This window comes from Balaenoptera acutorostrata, chromosome 15, assembly GCF_949987535.1.
Source record: "Balaenoptera acutorostrata chromosome 15, mBalAcu1.1, whole genome shotgun sequence".
NCBI lineage: Eukaryota > Metazoa > Chordata > Mammalia > Artiodactyla > Balaenopteridae > Balaenoptera > Balaenoptera acutorostrata.
Genome location: NC_080078.1, coordinates 74,545,568 through 74,564,282, shown reverse-complemented (window position 1 = coordinate 74,564,282; position 18,715 = coordinate 74,545,568). Strand labels below are relative to the sequence as shown.

At 49.8% G+C, this 18,715-nt stretch overlaps 1 protein-coding gene across 1 annotated transcript; it reads left to right on the top strand.

Moving 5' to 3' along the window:
• Positions 1-1,740: 1,740 nt before the first annotated feature.
• Positions 1,741-9,578, top strand: KCNS1 (potassium voltage-gated channel modifier subfamily S member 1). The gene is made up of 3 exons (XM_057528346.1): positions 1,741-1,819; positions 4,106-5,149; positions 7,428-9,578. The coding sequence occupies exons 2-3, from the start codon at positions 4,124-4,126 to the stop codon at positions 7,896-7,898; spliced, it is 1,497 nt and encodes a 498-aa protein (XP_057384329.1). The 5' UTR covers positions 1,741-1,819; positions 4,106-4,123; the 3' UTR covers positions 7,899-9,578.
• The last annotated feature ends 9,137 nt before the right edge of the window (positions 9,579-18,715 follow it).

Sequence of the window (18,715 nt, the reverse complement as noted above, 5' to 3'; positions counted from 1 at the left end):
AATCTGTGAGCTGGAAGAGAAGCCCACACCCCAGATGAGAACCACCACCCTGGCTGACACCTTAACTTCAACCTAGTAAGACCCTGAGTAGAGAATCTAGCCATGCCATACCCAGACTTTTGACCCACAGAAACTATGAGATGATCAATTTTGTATTGCCTTAAGTTGCTAAGTTTGTGGTAATTTGTTACACAGCAATAAAAAACTAATACCCTGGGGCTTCCCTGGCGGTGCAGCGGTTAAGAATCCGCCTGCCAATGCAGGGCACACGGGTTCAAGCTCTGGTCCGGGAGGGTCCCACATGCCGTGGAGCGGCTGGGCCCGTCTGCCGCGGCTAATGAGCCTGTGCTCTAGAGCCCGTGAGCCACAACTACTGAGCCCGTGCGCTGCAACTACTGAAGCCTGTGCGCCTAGGGCCCGTGCTCCGCAACGGGAGGGGCCACCACAGTGAGAGGCTCACGTACCGCAACAGGGAGTGAACCCCACTTGCTGCAGCTGGAGGGGGGCCCACGCATGGCGGCGAGGACCCAATGCAGCCAAAAATAAATAAATAAAATAAATAAATTTATTTAAAAAGAAAAAAAACTAATAGCCTGGATTTTGAAGACTTAGCAGCAAAATGAAAATGTAAAATATCTCGTTAATAATTTATTTACTGATTCCATGTTGAAGTTATAATATTTTGGTTAAATAAAATACATTATTAAGACTAACGTCACCCGTTTCTTTTTACTGTTTTTAAATGTCACTATAAGAAAATTTAAAATTCTATATGTGGCTTACATTACATCTATTAGACAGTGTTGGCCTAGAGGACTCAGAAGTCAACCATATGACCTTGAGTAAGTCACCTCACCTCTCAAAGCCTTACATTTCTTGTCTGTGAGATTGGAATAATATCAATACTAGCACCTACGCCACAGATATATTTGCAGTTTAAGAGATGAGGTTTGTAGAATACTGGGCCCAAGGTAAGAGCTCAATAGATAAATCATTATTATTAACCATATTTGTAAAGTAGGAATCCTTTCCTGTATCCAGGTCCTAATCTTCAGGACCCTCTCCCCAAACAGGCACACAGTAGGTGCTTAATAAATGCTTGTGGGTTACACAACCTTGACAAAACTCTTTGGCACAGTTCTCTCTTACCCCCCGCACCACGAATCAGGAATCTGTGGGCAGGTGATGACACTGAACTTCAGGGGCAAAATGATCTGTTTCAAGATTTCCCTGTGGAAATCTTGGAAGATGTGAGTTCCAATCCCAGGTCCACAACTCCTAGCTAAGTGCCCTGAGCGAATGACTGGGCCTTGTCTTTGAAATGGGTAACAGAAGACCCTGTCCATGTCGTTTGTGTCAGGAATAACTTAGGTAAGTCACCTGAAGCCTGGTGCCTGGCCCATACTAAGGACTCAATTAAGGAAGCTATTATTACTGCTGCTGCTGTTGTTGTTCCTTTGTCAGAGAAGCTCCGGCCAAAATCCCTCTCTAGAGGGACCCGCGCCCCTTAAATTACCCCTCATCCCCTGGCCCCTGACTTGTGGGGGGATGTCCTGGCTGGGCCCCGTCTCCAGACATCCCCCCTCTCCCCAACTGAGTCAGGAATAGAAACCCCCGCCTCCGACAGCCCGCGGCCTCCCTCCCTCCCCCGGCAGCGATCGATGCGGCCTCAGCCACCAGGACGGAGGAAGACGGGGAAGGAGGGGTCAGCGGGGCCTCCGGGCAGAGACGTCGGGCGCGGCAAGCGGCTCCCCAGCCGCGGCACCTGGCACCTTCGGGGACCACGCTGCTGGCTGACGCCCTACAGGGCCCGCGACAGGTATGGGACCTCCCTGGGGGAGGGAGGCACGGTCCGGGGAAGGGGCGGGGGCTGCGAGAATGGGAGGCCAGGCTGCCCTGGGTCCCGGTGCCCGTGTCCCCGCTATGAGACCCCCCCACCCCTAACCCAGGAGGGTGCAATGTGGGGCTGGCCGGGCTTGGGCTGTCCTGTCTGCTCATCAGCACAATGGGATTCGAAAACCTCCCTGTCAAGGTTGGTGGAAGGATTAAACCCGCGAAGTGTATCTGGAGCCCAGCGAAATGACCAGCACGTAGTAGGTGCTCAGAATAAATGTGTGGAGAGAGTCTTGAATCAAAAAGCCTAGTTTCCAACCTCAACTGTGCCATGGGCTAGCGGGGTAATTTGAGCAAATCACTTAATCTTTCTTACTGATCCTCAGATTCTAGGCAGGGAAGGTTTGTTAAATTAATCATCCCATTTCATAGAGCAGGGAGGTGAGTTCCAGAAAAAAAGAGAAAGCGATTTGCCCACAGTCCTGCACCTAATGGTTGATGGAACTAGATTAGAAACTCCATCTTTTGACACCAAGTCCAAGCTGGGGGGGAAGGCGTGGAGCTGCATCACATATGTATTTATTGTGCACAAATTATGTGCCAGGGACTGTGCTGCCGATAAACAATTTACCTCATTTAATCCTCAAAACTTCTTATGGAAGGTATGATGTTCCCCAGTTTACAGATGAGGAAACTGAAGTTCAGAGAGGGGCATGATTCTGCTCAAGGTCAACAGTTAGTAAGTGGCAGACTCAGATTCTGAACCTATGTCTGATGAGGGACGTGCAAGGGGTTGACATTTATTGAGCACCTATTGTGTTCCGGGGGCTTTGCACACATACTCACAATAACCCTTCACCAGAAGTGCTGCTATCCCCATTCTATAGATAAGGGAGCTAAAACCCAGAGCTGGAGGAGACTGGCCAGAGGTCACATAAGTGACAGAGCTAAGGACGAAACCCTGACCCCCTTAAACACCAAGCCCAGGGTAAGTGAAGGGCACCCTGCCCGCTCCCTGCCAGGCACTGGGCCAGCTGCTTGATACACACTCAGTCCCCCGTCCACCCAAGGGAAGCAGGCATTACTGAACCCACAGCACAGATGAGATTTCTGAGGGTCAGGAGGTGAGTCACTAGTCCTCAATTCCAGCAGAACTTGGAGACAGTAAGCAGTGGAAAGATGTAACATTTCCTGAGCATCCACTAAGGCCGAGCACTTCCATAACCTACCTTAATCCTCCAGCCTTCCTTGGGAGCAGGTGCTATTGTCCGCATTGTGAATTGTGCATCATGCCAGAAAATGGGACCTGGAGGAAAGCATCTTCCTCAAGGCTCCAGATGCATCAAGGGTGGCTATAAACCCAGGTTTGTCTGATTCCAGCAGACAAACAGGTCGATGATTTACTACACCCCTTCTGGGAGCCAGGCCTGCTAAAGGTCATTTAATCTTTCTAACCACACTTGGAGATGGATATTTTTAGCTCCATTTGACAGAAGTTCAGAGAGGTGACATGACTTGCTTATGGTCACACAAGAGTGCCAAAATTCAATCAGACTGACTCTGCAGATGCTTTAAATAGTCTAAGCGAGTGGCTCTCAATCTTGACCATGCATCAGAATCACCCTCCAAGCTTGTTGAAACACAGACTGCTGGACCGCATCCCCTGACTTTCTGATTCAGCAAGTCCAGAGCAGGCTGAGAGTACGCTGCATCCCTGACAAATTCCCAGGTGATGGTGAAGCTGGTAGTCCAGGGAACACACCTTAAGAACTTCTGGTCTAAACTGATTCTCTCAACGACCCTAGATAGTAATGCTTACTATCCCGCTGTGTAGAGGAGGAAGCTGAGCTTCAGAGTGCTGGCTTGAGCAAGAGCCCATAGGAAGCCTCTGGTATGCGAGAATCCGAGTTTGGGCAAGGAGACGTCCTGAATGAGCAGCCATCGGGTGCCAGGACATCCTGCCATTCGATAGCTTTCGTAATCCTCCAAGGGACATCTCAGCATCCACTTTATGAAAATGAAGGGGTGGGGGGAGTTCTCAGTGATTTGGCCAAGGACCCCAGTAGGGGAGTGAGGGATATTCAAGCCCAAGCTTGACTCTTGAGTCCAGAGGGCACTTGACACTGTGTGCCTACGGCGTACCAGACGCTTCACATAGAGCCTCCAACACCCCTGGCTGGGGATGGAGCAGGGAGGGGATTTAGACCCGGTCTTCGTGGAAGGGAGGTCGTCCGGGAACGCCCCCTTCAGCGTGCCCCTCCCCTGTGCGCAGGGCCAGCGCGCGGCAGCCATGGTGAGCGAGTCCCCGGGGCCCGGAGCCCGGGTCCCCTGGCGGCGAAGCGACGAGGCGCTGCGCGTGAACGTGGGCGGCGTGCGGCGGCGGCTGAGCGCCCGCGCCCTGGCGCGCTTCCCGGGCACGCGGCTGGGCCGCCTGCAGGCCGCGGCGTCGGAGGAGCAGGCGCGACGCCTGTGCGACGACTACGACGCGGCGGCGCGCGAGTTCTACTTCGATCGGCACCCGGGCTTCTTCCTGAGCCTGCTGCACTTCTACCGCACCGGCCGCCTGCACGTGCTCGACGAGCAGTGCGTCTTCGCCTTCGGCCAGGAGGCCGACTACTGGGGCCTGGGCGAGAGCGCGCTGGCCACGTGCTGCCGCGCGCGCTACCTGGAGCGGCGCGTGGCACGACCGCGCGTCTGGGACGAGGACAGCGACACGCTGAGCAGCGTGGACCCGTGCCCCGAAGAGATCTCTGACGTGCAGCGAGAGCTGGCGCGCTACGGGGCGGTGCGCTGCGGCCGCCTGCGCCGCCGCCTCTGGCTCACCATGGAGAACCCGGGCTACTCGCTGCCCAGCAAGCTCTTCAGCTGCGTCTCCATCGGCGTGGTGCTCGCCTCCATCGCCGCCATGTGCATCCACAGCCTGCCCGAGTACCAGGCCCGCGAGGCAGCGGCCGCCGTGGCCGCGGTGGCCGCGGGCCGCAGGGTGGAAGGTTTGCGCGACGACCCGGTGCTGCGGCACCTCGAGTACTTCTGCATCGCCTGGTTCAGCTTCGAGGTGTCGTCGCGCCTCCTGCTAGCGCCCAGCACGCGCAACTTCTTCTGCCACCCGCTCAACCTCATCGACATCGTGTCCGTGCTGCCCTTTTATCTCACGCTACTGGCCGGCGTGGCACTCCGAGACCGGGTCGGAGCGGGTGGCGAGGAGCTGGGCGACCTGGGCAAGGTGGTGCAGGTGTTCCGGCTCATGCGCATCTTCCGCGTGCTCAAGTTGGCGCGCCACTCCACTGGGCTGCGCTCGCTGGGTGCAACGCTCAAGGTAAGGTTAGGGGTTTCGGGGAGGCGGGTGTAACCATGGGGCAGGTTAGCAGGGGAACTTCCAAGCCTGTGGTGTCCAGGCACACGGGGCTAGACACCAGGTGTGCATTTCACGTCCAGTCCTACCTTCCCAATAGCCCTGTAAGAAAGGTCTTTCTGTTATCTGTTTTTCCCAGGAGAGAAACGGAAAACCGAGGCAGAGCTTTGCTTGTCTTTCTTTCCAAAACCAAACCAAAACAAAAGACAAAAACAAACAAACAACAATAACAAAAACAATACAAAGGTTACTTTGGATCTATCTGTCAAAACATCACAAAAATATGCCAAGCAGGATGCTCACTGGCTTCTCTGCTGAGCCTTCGTGCTGATATTATCAAGGAGCACGGGTATCATAGGTCACCCTTCATAGGCTAAGTCTAGCAATAGCCCCAGAACTAACACTTACTGACTGCTAACTCTGTGCCAATTTCATATCCATTATCGATTTCATCCTCAGGACAGCTTCCTCAGGAAGATGCTATTATTTATTCCCTTCCCATAGATGAAGAAGCTGAGGTTGGAGGGTTGGCTTTTTAAAGCCAGGTTGCAATTTATTGAGCACCCGCCCTGTGTCAGGGCCTGCACTGGGGGTGAATCACTGCCCTGGCAAGCTTACCCTCAAGGGGGTGAAATTAGCCTGGTTTTGGGAGGGAGGAAATGTGAACAGCTTGGAAGAAGGCCTGGAGAGGGAAAAGGATGTTGCTGGGAGGGGGACATGGAGGGAAGGGTGTGCCCACTGAGGAGGTTGGAGAGGTGAGTGGGGCAGGGTAGTGAAAGGTCGTGAACTCTTGGCCCACAATTTTGGACTTTTTCCCGTGGGAATAGGGGATCCTGTGAGAGGTTTAAACAGGGGCAAGTATTTTTGTGACTACTTTGCAGACGTGGAAACTGAGGCTCCAAGAGGTGGCAGGACTTGTCAGAGGTTCCTCAGCAAATAAGTGATACAGCCCAGAGAAGAATCCACCTGGTCCTGACCCTAGCACCTTTTTCTCCTAAAGCTCCATGCAACCCTGTTAAGAATCCCTAAAAGGTGCTGAAAGACCCCTTCCACCCGTGGCTTAGGAAAGCCTTTTGCATGCTCTCACGGCAGGGCAGCCAGGATGCTGGGTGCAGGCAGGGTGACCTGGGCAGACTGCTAGGGCAGGTAGAGGGAATTCCATTAGCCAGACACCTGAAGTGAGCATTTCTCCAGGGACAGTCCGCCCCAGAACTCTGCCTTGCCTCCACCATGCAGAAAGCCAGGGCCTGATGCTGCTAGCTTTTTCTGCAAGGGAGGAGGAGAGTGCTGATCAAAGCTGCAGCGTCCAAGGCACGGGTGTGAGACTTTGGATGAGAGCCTTGCTACTCAAAGCCAGGCCCCTGGCCAGCAGCAGTTTTCTAATTACCTGGGAGTTTGCAAAATCTGTGGCCCTACCCCAGACCTACTCAGTTAGTTCCCCCTACATGATTTCTCTGCACCTTACAGTTTGGGAGGCCCTGTTCCAGACTAGGGGTTCTCAGCCTCAGCACTATTGACATTTGGGGCCAGATAATTCTTCATTGGGTTGCGGGGGGCTGTCCTGTGCATTGTAGGGTGATTAGCAGCATCTCTGGCCTCTACCCACTAGATGCCAGTAGCACGCCTCTCCCAGCCTGTGACGACCAAAAATGTCTCTAGACATTGCCACGTGTCCCTTGGGGGACAGAACTGCCCTATTCGAGAATCAGAGCCATAAGGCTTGGCCTTGGGGGCAGAACAAATATACATACCCATAGGCAAGTGCATTCAATGGGTGGTCCAGGGAACTTATATATCCTCTTAGCTTCCTTGAGAGGCAGAAAATATTTTTGTACTTATCAGAAATGGGATAGACCAGTCAGAAGGACATGAAACCAACTCTTTACACTGCGGAATATAAACTGTGGTTCTCTCTTGGTTCTGCAACAGTGTAAAAATCACCAGCTTTCCATTAACAGGCTGGCGCCACCAGTGGCCCCTGCGTTAGAAGAAACAGCCATGGTTTAGCAGGCAGGCACTTTGGACAACAGAAATCAGGCCTGTGTTCAGTCTCAGGGCGATTTGCTGGCTACTGTAGTTGAACGATCTTAGTGTGCAGGCAGGCACCTGGGTGTTGGCACCAGCTCCACTTTGCTCCGCGACTTTGGACCTACCCCTTCTGCTCTCTGGGCCTCAGTTTCCCCATATGCCCAATACCGGGTCTGTAAGTTCACCAACTCTGACTTCCTGCATTCTCTTCCAGCACAGCTACCGTGAGGTGGGCATCTTGCTGCTGTACCTGGCCGTGGGTGTGTCTGTGTTCTCCTGCGTGGCCTACACAGCCGAGAAGGAGGAGGATGTGGGCTTTGACACCATCCCGGCCTGCTGGTGGTGGGGCACGGTGAGCATGACCACCGTGGGCTATGGGGATGTGGTGCCGGTGACAGTGGCTGGCAAGCTGGCAGCGTCGGGCTGCATCCTCGGGGGCATCCTGGTGGTGGCGCTCCCCATCACCATCATCTTCAACAAGTTCTCCCACTTCTACCGATGCCAGAAGGCCCTGGAGGCTGCCGTGCGCAACAGTGACCACTGGGAGTTTGAGGACTTGCTGAGCAGCGTTGACGGAGTGTCGGAGGCGTCTCTGGAGACCTCCCGAGAGACCTCCCAGGAGGGAAGATCTGAAGACCTGGAGGCCCAGGCCACTAGTGGGCCTCCAAACTCTCAGGTTTATTAAAACCAGGGCTCCATGCCCCCCTTCCCACACCCCTGCAGTGAGCTGAAACAGAGCAGAGATTCCTCCCCTGCTTAAGTTCTTCCTGGTGGCATGACCTCTCAGTATCATTCACTCTGGCTTCAGAAGTGACACCTGGAGGCCGGGTCCTTTCCTCCAAAGGCGCGGGGCAGCGTAGCGCTACCCTAGATTCTGTGAGCCTGGGGAACAACCCAGAGACCTTTCTAAACGAACCTCCGAGCCACCCACGATGCAGGCATGAGCCAAAGAGGGAAAGTCAGAAGGATGCTAACAATTCCTGAGCACCTTCTGTCTCTTAGCCATGTCACATTGGCCCTGTGTTGGAGGATGAGAATCGTCCCCATTTCACAGATGAGGAAACAGGCTCGGAGAGGCACAATGACTTGCCCAGATGTGGCACACCTAGAACTGGTAGAGCCAAGGTTGGAATCCCAGCTCGTTGGTCTGCCAAGGCAATGTTCCTTCCGCTGGTCTTTCTTCTGCCCTCACAAAATTTGCCTGTGGTTGTAGGGGGTTCATGGAACCCCCAGAGTTGGTTCATAGGGTTAGAACCTTCTGTTAGAGCTAGGGAAAGGAGCAGCCAGGGGATTCAGATGTAGGCTCCTGGACCTCAGTGGTGGTTCTTTTCCAGGAGCTTCCAACAGGAGTCAGCTTTCAAAGATGAGGTCTTTAAGGAAGGACTAGGAGGCTGCCCCCTTAGTGGATGGGCAAGACTTGCTAAACAATAGTCCTGAAGCTTCCTCCCGGGGCTGGCTTAAGATACAGAAAATCTGAAGGGGCCCTGGCCTGAGGCCTGAGGTCTAGACCAGCTATGCTAGGACCTACTCCATTTCCACATTTCAGCCCATCTATTAGATGGTCACCATCTGTGCCCCCAGAGGGAGATGAAAGCCAAATGGAGCCCTGATTTAAAGCCAGCTCAGCTCTGAAGTGTTGGTGGCAAGGAGCTGCCGTGCATCGACACCTGTCCCCCCCTTCCCTAGACCCCCCCAGGCTGATCTTGGCAGTTCCCTTCTGTCCATGACACAGACTTCCAGCCCTACCTTGGGTCACCATCCGGGCAAACACTTGAGCCTCCTGTCCCTTGCGGCCAGGGCCAGCCCTCTCATCCTTGCTGGGGCCACGTGTTTTATACTCGCCTGCTGAATCCTCTCTCTATTTGCTGAGAAAGTTGGGAGGGAAGGGTTCCTGCAGCCCTTTCCACATACTGTGGCTGGGACAGCCATCACTATCATGTCATTGCCGGACTGTGGCTCTGTCTGTCCCACCACACTGAGCTCCAAGATGGAAGACACTGTCTGCTTGAACCTGGCTTTGCATGGAGCAGGTATTTAGTAAACGTTGAATAGATCAGCCAATTTGTACAGCCTACTGCATGTGGAGCACTGAGGAGAAAGAGGAAATAGAGAGACCTTGTCCTTAAGAGGACAGAGACAAGACCAAAAAGGAGATCCTTTCAGTTTGCCCCTCTCCTCCTCCTTGCTTTTTGAGTATTTAAAAATGACTTCCTGGGACTTCCCTGGCGGTCCAGTGGTTAAGACTTTGACTTCCAATGCAGGGGGTGCGGGTTTGATCAGGGAGCTAGGATCCCACATGCCTCATGGCCAAAAAACCAAAACATAAAACAGAAGCAACATTGTAACAAATTCAATAAAGAGTTTAAAAATGGTCCACATCAAAAAAAAAAAAAAAAAAAAAATGGTCCACATCAAAAAAATCTTTAAAAAATAAAAATAAAAATGACGTCCTTGTAAATTCTTTACTCATTCATTCAACAAATATCTTTTAGAAGAGGCATAAGCTGGGGCTTCACGTGTGGCCTGCAGATGTGTTTTGTTTGGCTGAACAGTACTTTTAGTGTATTTTTTAAAATTCAAATGCCTTTGGGCGAGGCGCAGCCTCTCCAGTTCCCCATAGCGCCCCCCTCCCTCCCCCCCACCCACCTCCTCATACACACAGACACCACGGTATTAGCCCCGCCACTTCTCAGATTTACTTTACCCACCTGGCCTCCTATTTATTAACTGCTTACTGGGTTTCAGAGATACAGTGGGAAACAAAATATATATTCCTATACTCATGAAGCTTACAGACTAGTGGGGGAGATGGATTTTAATTCAATAACCACATAAATACGTAATAGCTTTATGAAGTAAAGGGAACTACAAGCGTGTAAGGGAGCAGGGACCATTAACCGAGGTCAGAGAAGACTTTTCTGAGCAAGTGACTATCCCATCATAGGGATAAATACCTAATTAGGCAATGAGGGTGCCTGGAAGCGTGTTTCAAGCAGAGGGAACAGCATGTGCACAGGGCCTGGTACATAGTAGGCCCCTACATGTGGGTGGATTCTGAGTCTCCAGATTGGAGCAGAGACTGGAGCTAAGCCAAGGGGCTGCCTATGAATTCACCACACACACACCAGCCCTCCTGCACACTCACCTCCTAACTTCTAGGCCCAGCTCTGCTCAGGTCAGAGCCCAGAGACCAGAAGGGCTGCATGCACCACCCTTGTGGTCTTGCTGGACATACACCAAGGAGCCAGACAGCTTCCAGACTTTGAGTCCCTAGAGCTGGTGTGAGGAAAGCTCAGGGAAAAAGAATCTGACCTGCATCCATCATGAGGCTGTGTGTGGCCCTGGTAGAAAGGCAACAACTCACTCCCACTCCCGTGTATCAGTGAAAACCATTCTGCAAATAGAGAGACTGGGCCCAGGGGCCTGTTTCTGCCTATGTGAAGCTGGCTGCCTGGCGTGCTTTCTGGGTGACTGGGGATGGTGGGTGATACGTGGAGTGACTCAGAATTCACATTCTCGGGTTCCAATCTTGGATTAGGCACAAGTTGTAAGTGATAGGAATCCAGCGGGTTACTAACTTAGTCAAAAAGGGTAATTCATTAGAATAAATAAGTGAAATGATGAACAACCGTTACAGTTAGAGTTCTTTGTTTGCAGGCAACAGAAACTGACTTCCTTAAGAAAAAAAATTAATTTATTGGAAGGTGTATTGTTTCCTGTGGCTGCTGTAACCGATTGCCACAAACGATGAAACAAACTTGAAACAAGAGAAATTTATTTCTCTCACAGTTCTGGGGGCCAGATTCCAAATCAAAGTGTGAGCAGGGCCACATTCCCTCCAGAAGCTCCAGGGTAGAGTCCTCTCCTTGCCTCTTCTAGCTGCTGGCAGCTGCCAGCATTTCCTGGCACGTGGCTGCATCCCTCCATTCTCTGCCTTTGTCATCACGTTGCCTTCTCCTCTGTGTGTGTCACATCTCCCAGGGCCTCTTTCTTATAAGGAGACTTGAGATGGCATTTAGGGCTCACCGGGATAATCCAAGATGATCTCATCTCAAGATCCAAATAAGGTAACATTTATAGGTTCCATAGATTAGGATGTGGGCATATTTGGGGACCACCCTTCAGCCCTCAACAGAAAGGTATTGGTGAAGTTCACCCAGTCAAAGGAAAAACTGACTGGCCAGGCCTCAGGAAATGTAGGAATGAGCGGAGGTCTAGGGACCTCAGTAGCAGGACCCATGAACCTTCTGTTGAGGACACTGCCATTCAAATGATCCCTCTCCAATCACTTTCCTTCCCTGTATCATTCTGCTCAAAGCCCCAATCCCAGGAAAGAGGTTGATTTGCCTAGCTTGAGTCAGATGCCTCTCCCTTGATGGGGGCGAAGGGCAGGGTACCTGAATAAACATCTACAACAGACCACTTGGGATGGAAGAAAAGTAGTTACCCAAAGAAAAGTCCATGTGAGGTCACCAAAATAAAGGGGAAGGATGCTAATAGGCAAAAATAGCAGGTGTCAATTACATTCCAACCCCTGGCTGCCCGGAACATCATATGCTCACAGCTTCTTCCCATGCACACAATTTTATCAATGTTTCTAACATGAGGAAGTTATCTTGTATATAATCAAAAACACACTTGTGGGGCTTCCCTGGTGGCGCAGTGGTTGAGAATCTGCCTGCCAATGCAGGGGACACGGGTTCGAGCCCTGGTCTGGGAAGATCCCACATGCCGCGGAGCAACTGGGCCCGTGAGCCACAACTACTGAGCCTGCGTGTCTGGAGCCTGTGCTCCACAACAAGAGAGGCCGCGATAGTGAGAGGCCCGCGCACCGCGATGAAGAGTGGCCCCCACTTGCCGCAACTAGAGAAAGCCCTCGCACAGAAACGAAGACCCAACACAGCCATAAATAAAAAATAAAATAAAAAAAAATACAATTGTTACTCTTCAGGCCCTGTTAATGTTAATCAACGTAGTGGATCAGTTTGATGTTGTGTGGAACAGGGATGACCAGGGAATCAAAGTCATTCTGCTACAGAGCTAGAGAACTAAGGTATCCCTGGGTTGGATAGTAAAGGAAAACTGTTATCCCTTCCAGCTAATAGTAAAATGCTTCTAGTGGTTTCTGTTTCTTCAAATAGAGAATGAAACCCATAGAGGTATATTAGCTCCAGGAACTATGATTAGGAGCACGTACCTAACACAGCAGCTAAAATGGGATTTATCACTTGATTAAAATAATCCACTGCCATTTTCTAATACCCATCTAATTTTGCACCAGCCAAAGAGGGGAAACTAATGGTGTATTGATAGGAGTCATCCCTCACCCTGTGGGAGCTTTGGTGGAAACACTAATCTCTGCAGCCTCCCCAAAGATGTGGTATCTCTGTCTAGTTGTCTATTTTGAAACAGTTACTGAACTGAATTCTACTGGCCTCTTATATTATAATGGCCTCCATGGGTCAGGGAGCCAACGTAGGGATCTTTTCCAACTATCATTCAGGAACTGAAGATACAGGATAACTTTGGGATCCCACTGGACCTCCAGTGATATGGACCAAGATCAAAACACAATTTTTCACATGATTGGTGGACCTGCAGTGGTCCTCTAGGACCCAAGTAATTGATATTAGCTTGAAGTCTTCATCCAAGTTTCCCTAAAAGGTTTGGGTATTTCCCTTTCTTCAGCACCCAGTTACCCTTGTAAATGGCCACAGTTCCTTTTGCAAGAGAACTGTTCACATTCCACTCAGGCCATAGTATGGCAGAGTCCTTCCTGTAGACAAGTAGTGTATCCTTCATTCAAAGAACTTTAGATCAATAAAAGAACTCAAGCCAGGGTGTTAGGTGGCCATCTGTAACTGTCACGGTGGTTTAAGTCAGGGCTTTTTTTATTTTGCATGGGCTGGAGAATGCCTTTGGTTTTTGTTTTGCTGAGTTTTGTTTTGTTTCTTGTGCCTTGTTCATTATGCAAATCAAGTAAGACTTTAGTGGTCACCTTTGATGTCACTTTTCAGGGCCCTCTGGCATGAGATCTATGCCTGCTGAATATGATGATGATGGTTCCTAGTTAATTTCTGACAGTTAAATGCCAACACCTGGCCTCCCACACCTCTGCATTCTTCCTTCTTTCTGAGATCAGAAACCCCACTTCAAATTGCAGCCCCTCCACCCAGCACTCCTGGTCTAGACTTTCCTCAAGCAAGGGTAAAGTGGTCTGAGTTCACCAAGGGCCATAGTCAGAGATATTTATGGGAAGGAGGCACAAAATGGATCCAATCCAGCATCCCTGTCTTCAGAAATCTTTGAATCTCTTCCTCTACATGATGCTAAGGGACTTGGGAACTTTAAATTCCATTTCACATGGGCCAGCCTTTGGTCCAGGTGTGCATCAGCCAACCCATCCTTCAATAGAACCCATACCAGAATCCATGGTATGTGCACCCATGTCAAGAAGATCAGCCTGGTCCAAAATTACGTTTCCCCTTCCTTCATCCACTGACCCAAAAATCCATTCCCACAAATACACCCCAAATTTCTGATGGCATCAATTAACAAGTTTCTGCAATTCTCTGTGGATCCAAGATTCTTTCCTACTCAGAGTCTATTTTTCACCCTCTAGGTTAAAACTGATCCTCACCTTCCAGCTAAGCAGCCTTGAGGGTTGGGGCAAGCAGGACATTGGGAAACTTCTGCAGTAAGGAAGGGTGAGGGCTGCTTCCCCCCGGTGTTGCAGATTGCCTCAGATTTCTCTCATACATCCTCTCTTAACAGCCGTTCCACTGGTCATAATCCCACTCTTTCTCTCAGTACCTAACTTCATACACGTGCAGCAGGGCTGTGAATTCAGCAACCTGCAGAATCAATGGCCATCTTTGGTTTTTGGAGATCTCAGCCCACTGCAAGTCATAAGAGATTCTTTCTCTGTGGCCATATGCTCTACTCTTCCCCTCCCCCCCCCCCATTATATTTGGACTTCCTTTGTTGACTTCCCCTTTACATTATTCTGTACAGTTAGAAATAAGGCATTCTATTCCACAGCCTGGGCATTCCTCACATCCTTAAAGTTGAAGTGTGACACAAGCTGTCTCTTCCCTGAGAATCAGATCCTCAGCGGTCGAATGATAACAAGTAACACAGGAAATAGCCTTTTACCGCTGCATCCCATGGTCTGCTGGTGTCCCAGGCTAGAGCACAAGCAGCAACCTTATTGTGTTTTGCCCTGTGACAGCCCAATTATGGAGGTATGTTGCCGTAACTCCACCCTAAGTCCAGTTTCTGTATCAGTTAGGAGTCTTTGGTTGTACACAACAGAATCGAACTCTAGAAAACTTAAGTAAAAAAAGACTGCATCTGATAGGTAGTGGATAGGATTAAAGTAAAATTAAACAACCAGGCTCTGAGAATGATAGGAATGAGGGCAAGACGGGGATCAATGTAGTCAGAACCCATGAATCACCTCTTCAGGGCACTGCATTTAAAATGCTTTAGTGACACCTGCCTCTATTTTATGTATCACTCTGCTCAAAATTCACCAAAGATTGAATCTAACCGGACTGGTTTGGGTCACATGCTGATCACATGGCTGGGGATGAAGGAACCACCACTCATGGTCTCTCAGAACCCAGATGATGGAGTTTCCTGAAGAAAAGGCGGGGTGCTTTCATTAAAATGAGGGAAAGGGATCCTGGGTGGGCAAAACCCAAAAATATCTATTACGATATCACTCGTCACTGGTGAGTGATGGTAGCCAGATGACTCGGCTTCAGCAATAAGAGAATCTAGGGACAAGAGGGAGAGAGACCCAGAGACAGAGAGAGAGAGAGAGACTGATTTCTGCATCCCGTGGCAGACAACAGGGTTACCACCATCTCCCAATTAATTCCACCTCTTGTAGCACCCCTGCCAGCGAACTCCTTCCCAGTTCCAATTTGAAAAATGTGTTAGAAGAGCTCTGATTGGCCCAGGTCCAGGTGAGGTGACTGGATCACTCAACTGATGCAAAGAGTTGGGTCTGTGAGGAGGTCGCCGCCACCATGTGAACCCTGGGCTGGTGTGGGAGTTGGGCCTTTTCTAGAAGAGGAAGGGAGCGCCGCACAGGTCCCCGGGGTATCCCTTGCTGTCGTGCTCTCTTGGGCTTCAGTTTCACCTTCTGTAAAATGGAGAGATGTTGTTCTGAGATGTTCAGGAGTAACTGCAGAGTACACGGGACAGCTCTGTGTCCAGGGCTCTAGGATGGGACATCTGTGATGGTGTCTCCCTGTTTGCAGTGACCTGGGGTGGAGGGGAACTTCCCGAGTAAGTGAGACATAATGTTCCTTAGGGATGATCAGATTTGAGCTCTGCCCCATTCCCAACCCCATATTACAGAACAGAAAACCAAGATCCAGAGAGGTCCACAGTCATACCTCAGTTCGTTTATGTGGAGACAAGCTTTTTAGCTCAAATAAGGGCCAAGCAGGGTGTTCATACTGGAAAATGGAGGTGGAAGGGAAGCTGGTTGACTCATAAGGTATTTCTTGCGGCTCCCAAGAGTGAAGATGACCTATCAACTGATAATAATAACCACCCTTCACATGTCTGTGGCACACTACAGTTGACAAAGTGATTTCACATCCTTTATCTCATATATTTTTCACAACAACCCTGCAAGACAACAGCAACAATAATAAAATAGTACGATCATTTTTGAGCAGATTCAGGAAACCGTAGCCCATAGTCACTCAAAAAAGTAGTGAATAAAAAAAAAAGCGATGAATCAGGGATTCAAACTCGGGCTTCCTAATACTGCATTGTTCTCACTGGGCAGCACACCCCACTGTCATCACTTTGTCTGGCAAACTTAGCTCCCCAGGCACTGCTGAAGGAAGTGACTGTGAAATGTGGGTCCTGTTTTAAATTTTTTCTCTCCTCGGGCTCTGGACACAGCCCTTGGGTGCCGGCTGGGACGGTCCTTGATGACGACCAGCCCTCCTATTTCAGGCCAGCCAGACCCTGTGCCTGAGTGTGGAAAGAGTTCTCCAGAAAGTTTAATAAGTTGAGAAGCTAACCTTATAAGGCAGGAGCCTTTGAGATGACAGGGACAGCGTCTTTCGGAATCACGGCTGCTAGAAACGAGGAGAAGGACAAGGGCAGATGTTGACTAGTGCTTGACCTTGTTCCAAAGGACTGGGTTCAGAACCCTCAGGAAGGTTATGCATTCAGGAGGAGGCGCTGTGTACACTTTACTCTTGGAGTCATACCTGGGTTCAGATATGGGCCTTCCTACTTCCCAGCTGCATGACCTTGGCTGGGATCTGTTGATCTCCAAGAAGCCCATCTCAGGGCCAACTTCCAACCTCCAACAGGGCTAGTACCCAAAGCCCTCGCCCACCTTTTCCTCCCTTCTTGGATTGGTAAGGAATCTTTCAGTTACAAGTGACAGAAACCCAACAAGGTGGCTTAAGTACCGGGGGATCTGGAGGTCACCAACACTTCTCTCCTGCTCTGCCTTCCTGTGCTGGCTTCATTCTCAGGCAGGAGGTATGAAAATTATTTGAATATGATGGGAGACTATGAACGTTACTATGAGCATGGTGCAGAGGAAAGAATATGGGCCCTGAGGTCAGAGAGACTTAGACTCGAATCTCTGCTACTAAGGAGCTGTGTGATCTTGGCTGGATTTCTTTGCCTCTGTGAGCCTGTTTCTTCACTTGCCTTGAAGTAATAAACACCTACATCTCAGAGTATTAATATCAAGTTCAAGCGAGATAATATATGTGACAATGCCTGATGCAATAAATGTTATATATTAGCCCTCAAAAAATGCATAGGAAGGAAAGCTCGGCAGCCCCCATCAGAGCTCTTGTTCTCCGTGGTAAAGCAACTCTGAGCAGAGGGCATTGGGAAAGGAAGTAGTTTGCACGTCCAGAGATCACAAAGCAGACTCACTCTTGTACATGAGGCCCCAGCCGAGGTCTCAGAATGAACAGTGGGGTCAGGAAACCCGAATGTGAGTCAAGACTCAATATGGCCAACTCTTGGGCCTCAGCTGCATCATGAGTCAAAGCAGGATGCTGGCTGAGACAAATGCTGAGGGCTAAGAGTAGCTACCCCGTACATTTGCACGGGGCTGGGTAGTGTCCCTCTGATGGCCCTCCATCTCATCCCACGGACCACACAGCCCTGCATGCTCTTGTCTCACCTCTCTGACCTCACTGCTACCTACTCTCTCCTTTGTACACTGTTCCAGGCACGGTGGCCATCCTTCCAGCAAGTCAAGCTTTTGTTCTTGCCTCAGGGCCTTTGTTCTTGTTCCCTTAACTTGGAATGCGTATCGTCCATGTCTTCCGCCTAGCTTCCTCCTTCTTGTCATTCATTTCAAAGGTCATCTCTTCAAAGACCTGCCTAGATCCCTCTGTATAGAGCTGCCTCTCCCTACGCTATGTATACATACACACACACACACACACACTGCTCTCAATCTCATTACTCTGCTTTATCTTCTTTATGGTACTTCTTTGAAATGGTCATTTATTTGTTTACATGGTACACAGAATCACTGTGAATATGATAGTAACAAGTCTAAACGGATCTTGGTGTGTTGTCTTGCACTAGTGACTCCAATATTACAGGTGTTTGCTGACGCCACCGATGTAATTTTCTGAAATGGAGACTAACTCTTGGTAAATCTCCAAACAAAAACTTACAAGTGTCTCTCCATTCTACATAGTTCATCCTGGGAAAAAGAACAGTAAAAGCTTGTACAAGGTACTTTGTATTTAGATGTAAATGAAGTTTGGCTTAGCACCAGGTGTTTATAAATGAGTTTCTCACCAACATACGTGTCCAGTTAGACATTTGCATGTGGTGCTGAATGCAGGACAATTTTTTTTGTCGTGCAGGATTGTCCCAGAACACCTGGCAGGACCTCTAGCATCCCCACGTCTGCCCATTAAATGCTGATAGGTCCCTGTTATCCGTGTCACAACAAAACACTCTCACGCATTTCCAAAATGCTTCCTGGTGGGCAGTACTGCACACTGTGGGAATCACATTATTTAGAGGAAGGGTTTAGTACTATATACCTCAGGGTCTGTGAGAAAAAAGTGAAATAACCTAAAAGGCTCTGTATTGTGTCTGGCATATATAAGTGCTTAGTAAACATGAATTTACTTCATCTCTTTCCCTTATTCTGGCCATAAGTTCTCAGTCTGACCAAGAGGGAACATCTACCATCAAGCCTGGCAACATGAAGGAAGATATGCTGAATATTTCAGGGAGTGAGCGAGAACATTAGGCAATAGGAAGCAGACATCACCCCCACTCCCAGAAAAGCTGGCAGAATAGCATGACAGTTATACAAATAGATTGTGGAACTATTATATGAAATACTGTAGAGCAATTTGACTCACGACCTAAACTTAGTTTTCGGTGTAACTTTGCTCCCTCCCAGCTGTGGAGTAAATTTTTAAGACTAAGGGAACCCAGGCTCAGGCTAGGGAATTGTTTCTGGATAAGGAT

Excerpts from the sequence above, each read along its gene's own strand:
- KCNS1 (XM_057528346.1), top strand. The coding sequence starts at position 4,124 with ATGGTGAGCGAGTCCCCGGGGCCCGGAGCCCGGGTCCCCTGGCGGCGA. Across the intron at positions 5,150-7,427 it reads CGCTGGGTGCAACGCTCAAG|CACAGCTACCGTGAGGTGGG; the intron begins GTAAGGTTAGGG and ends ATTCTCTTCCAG.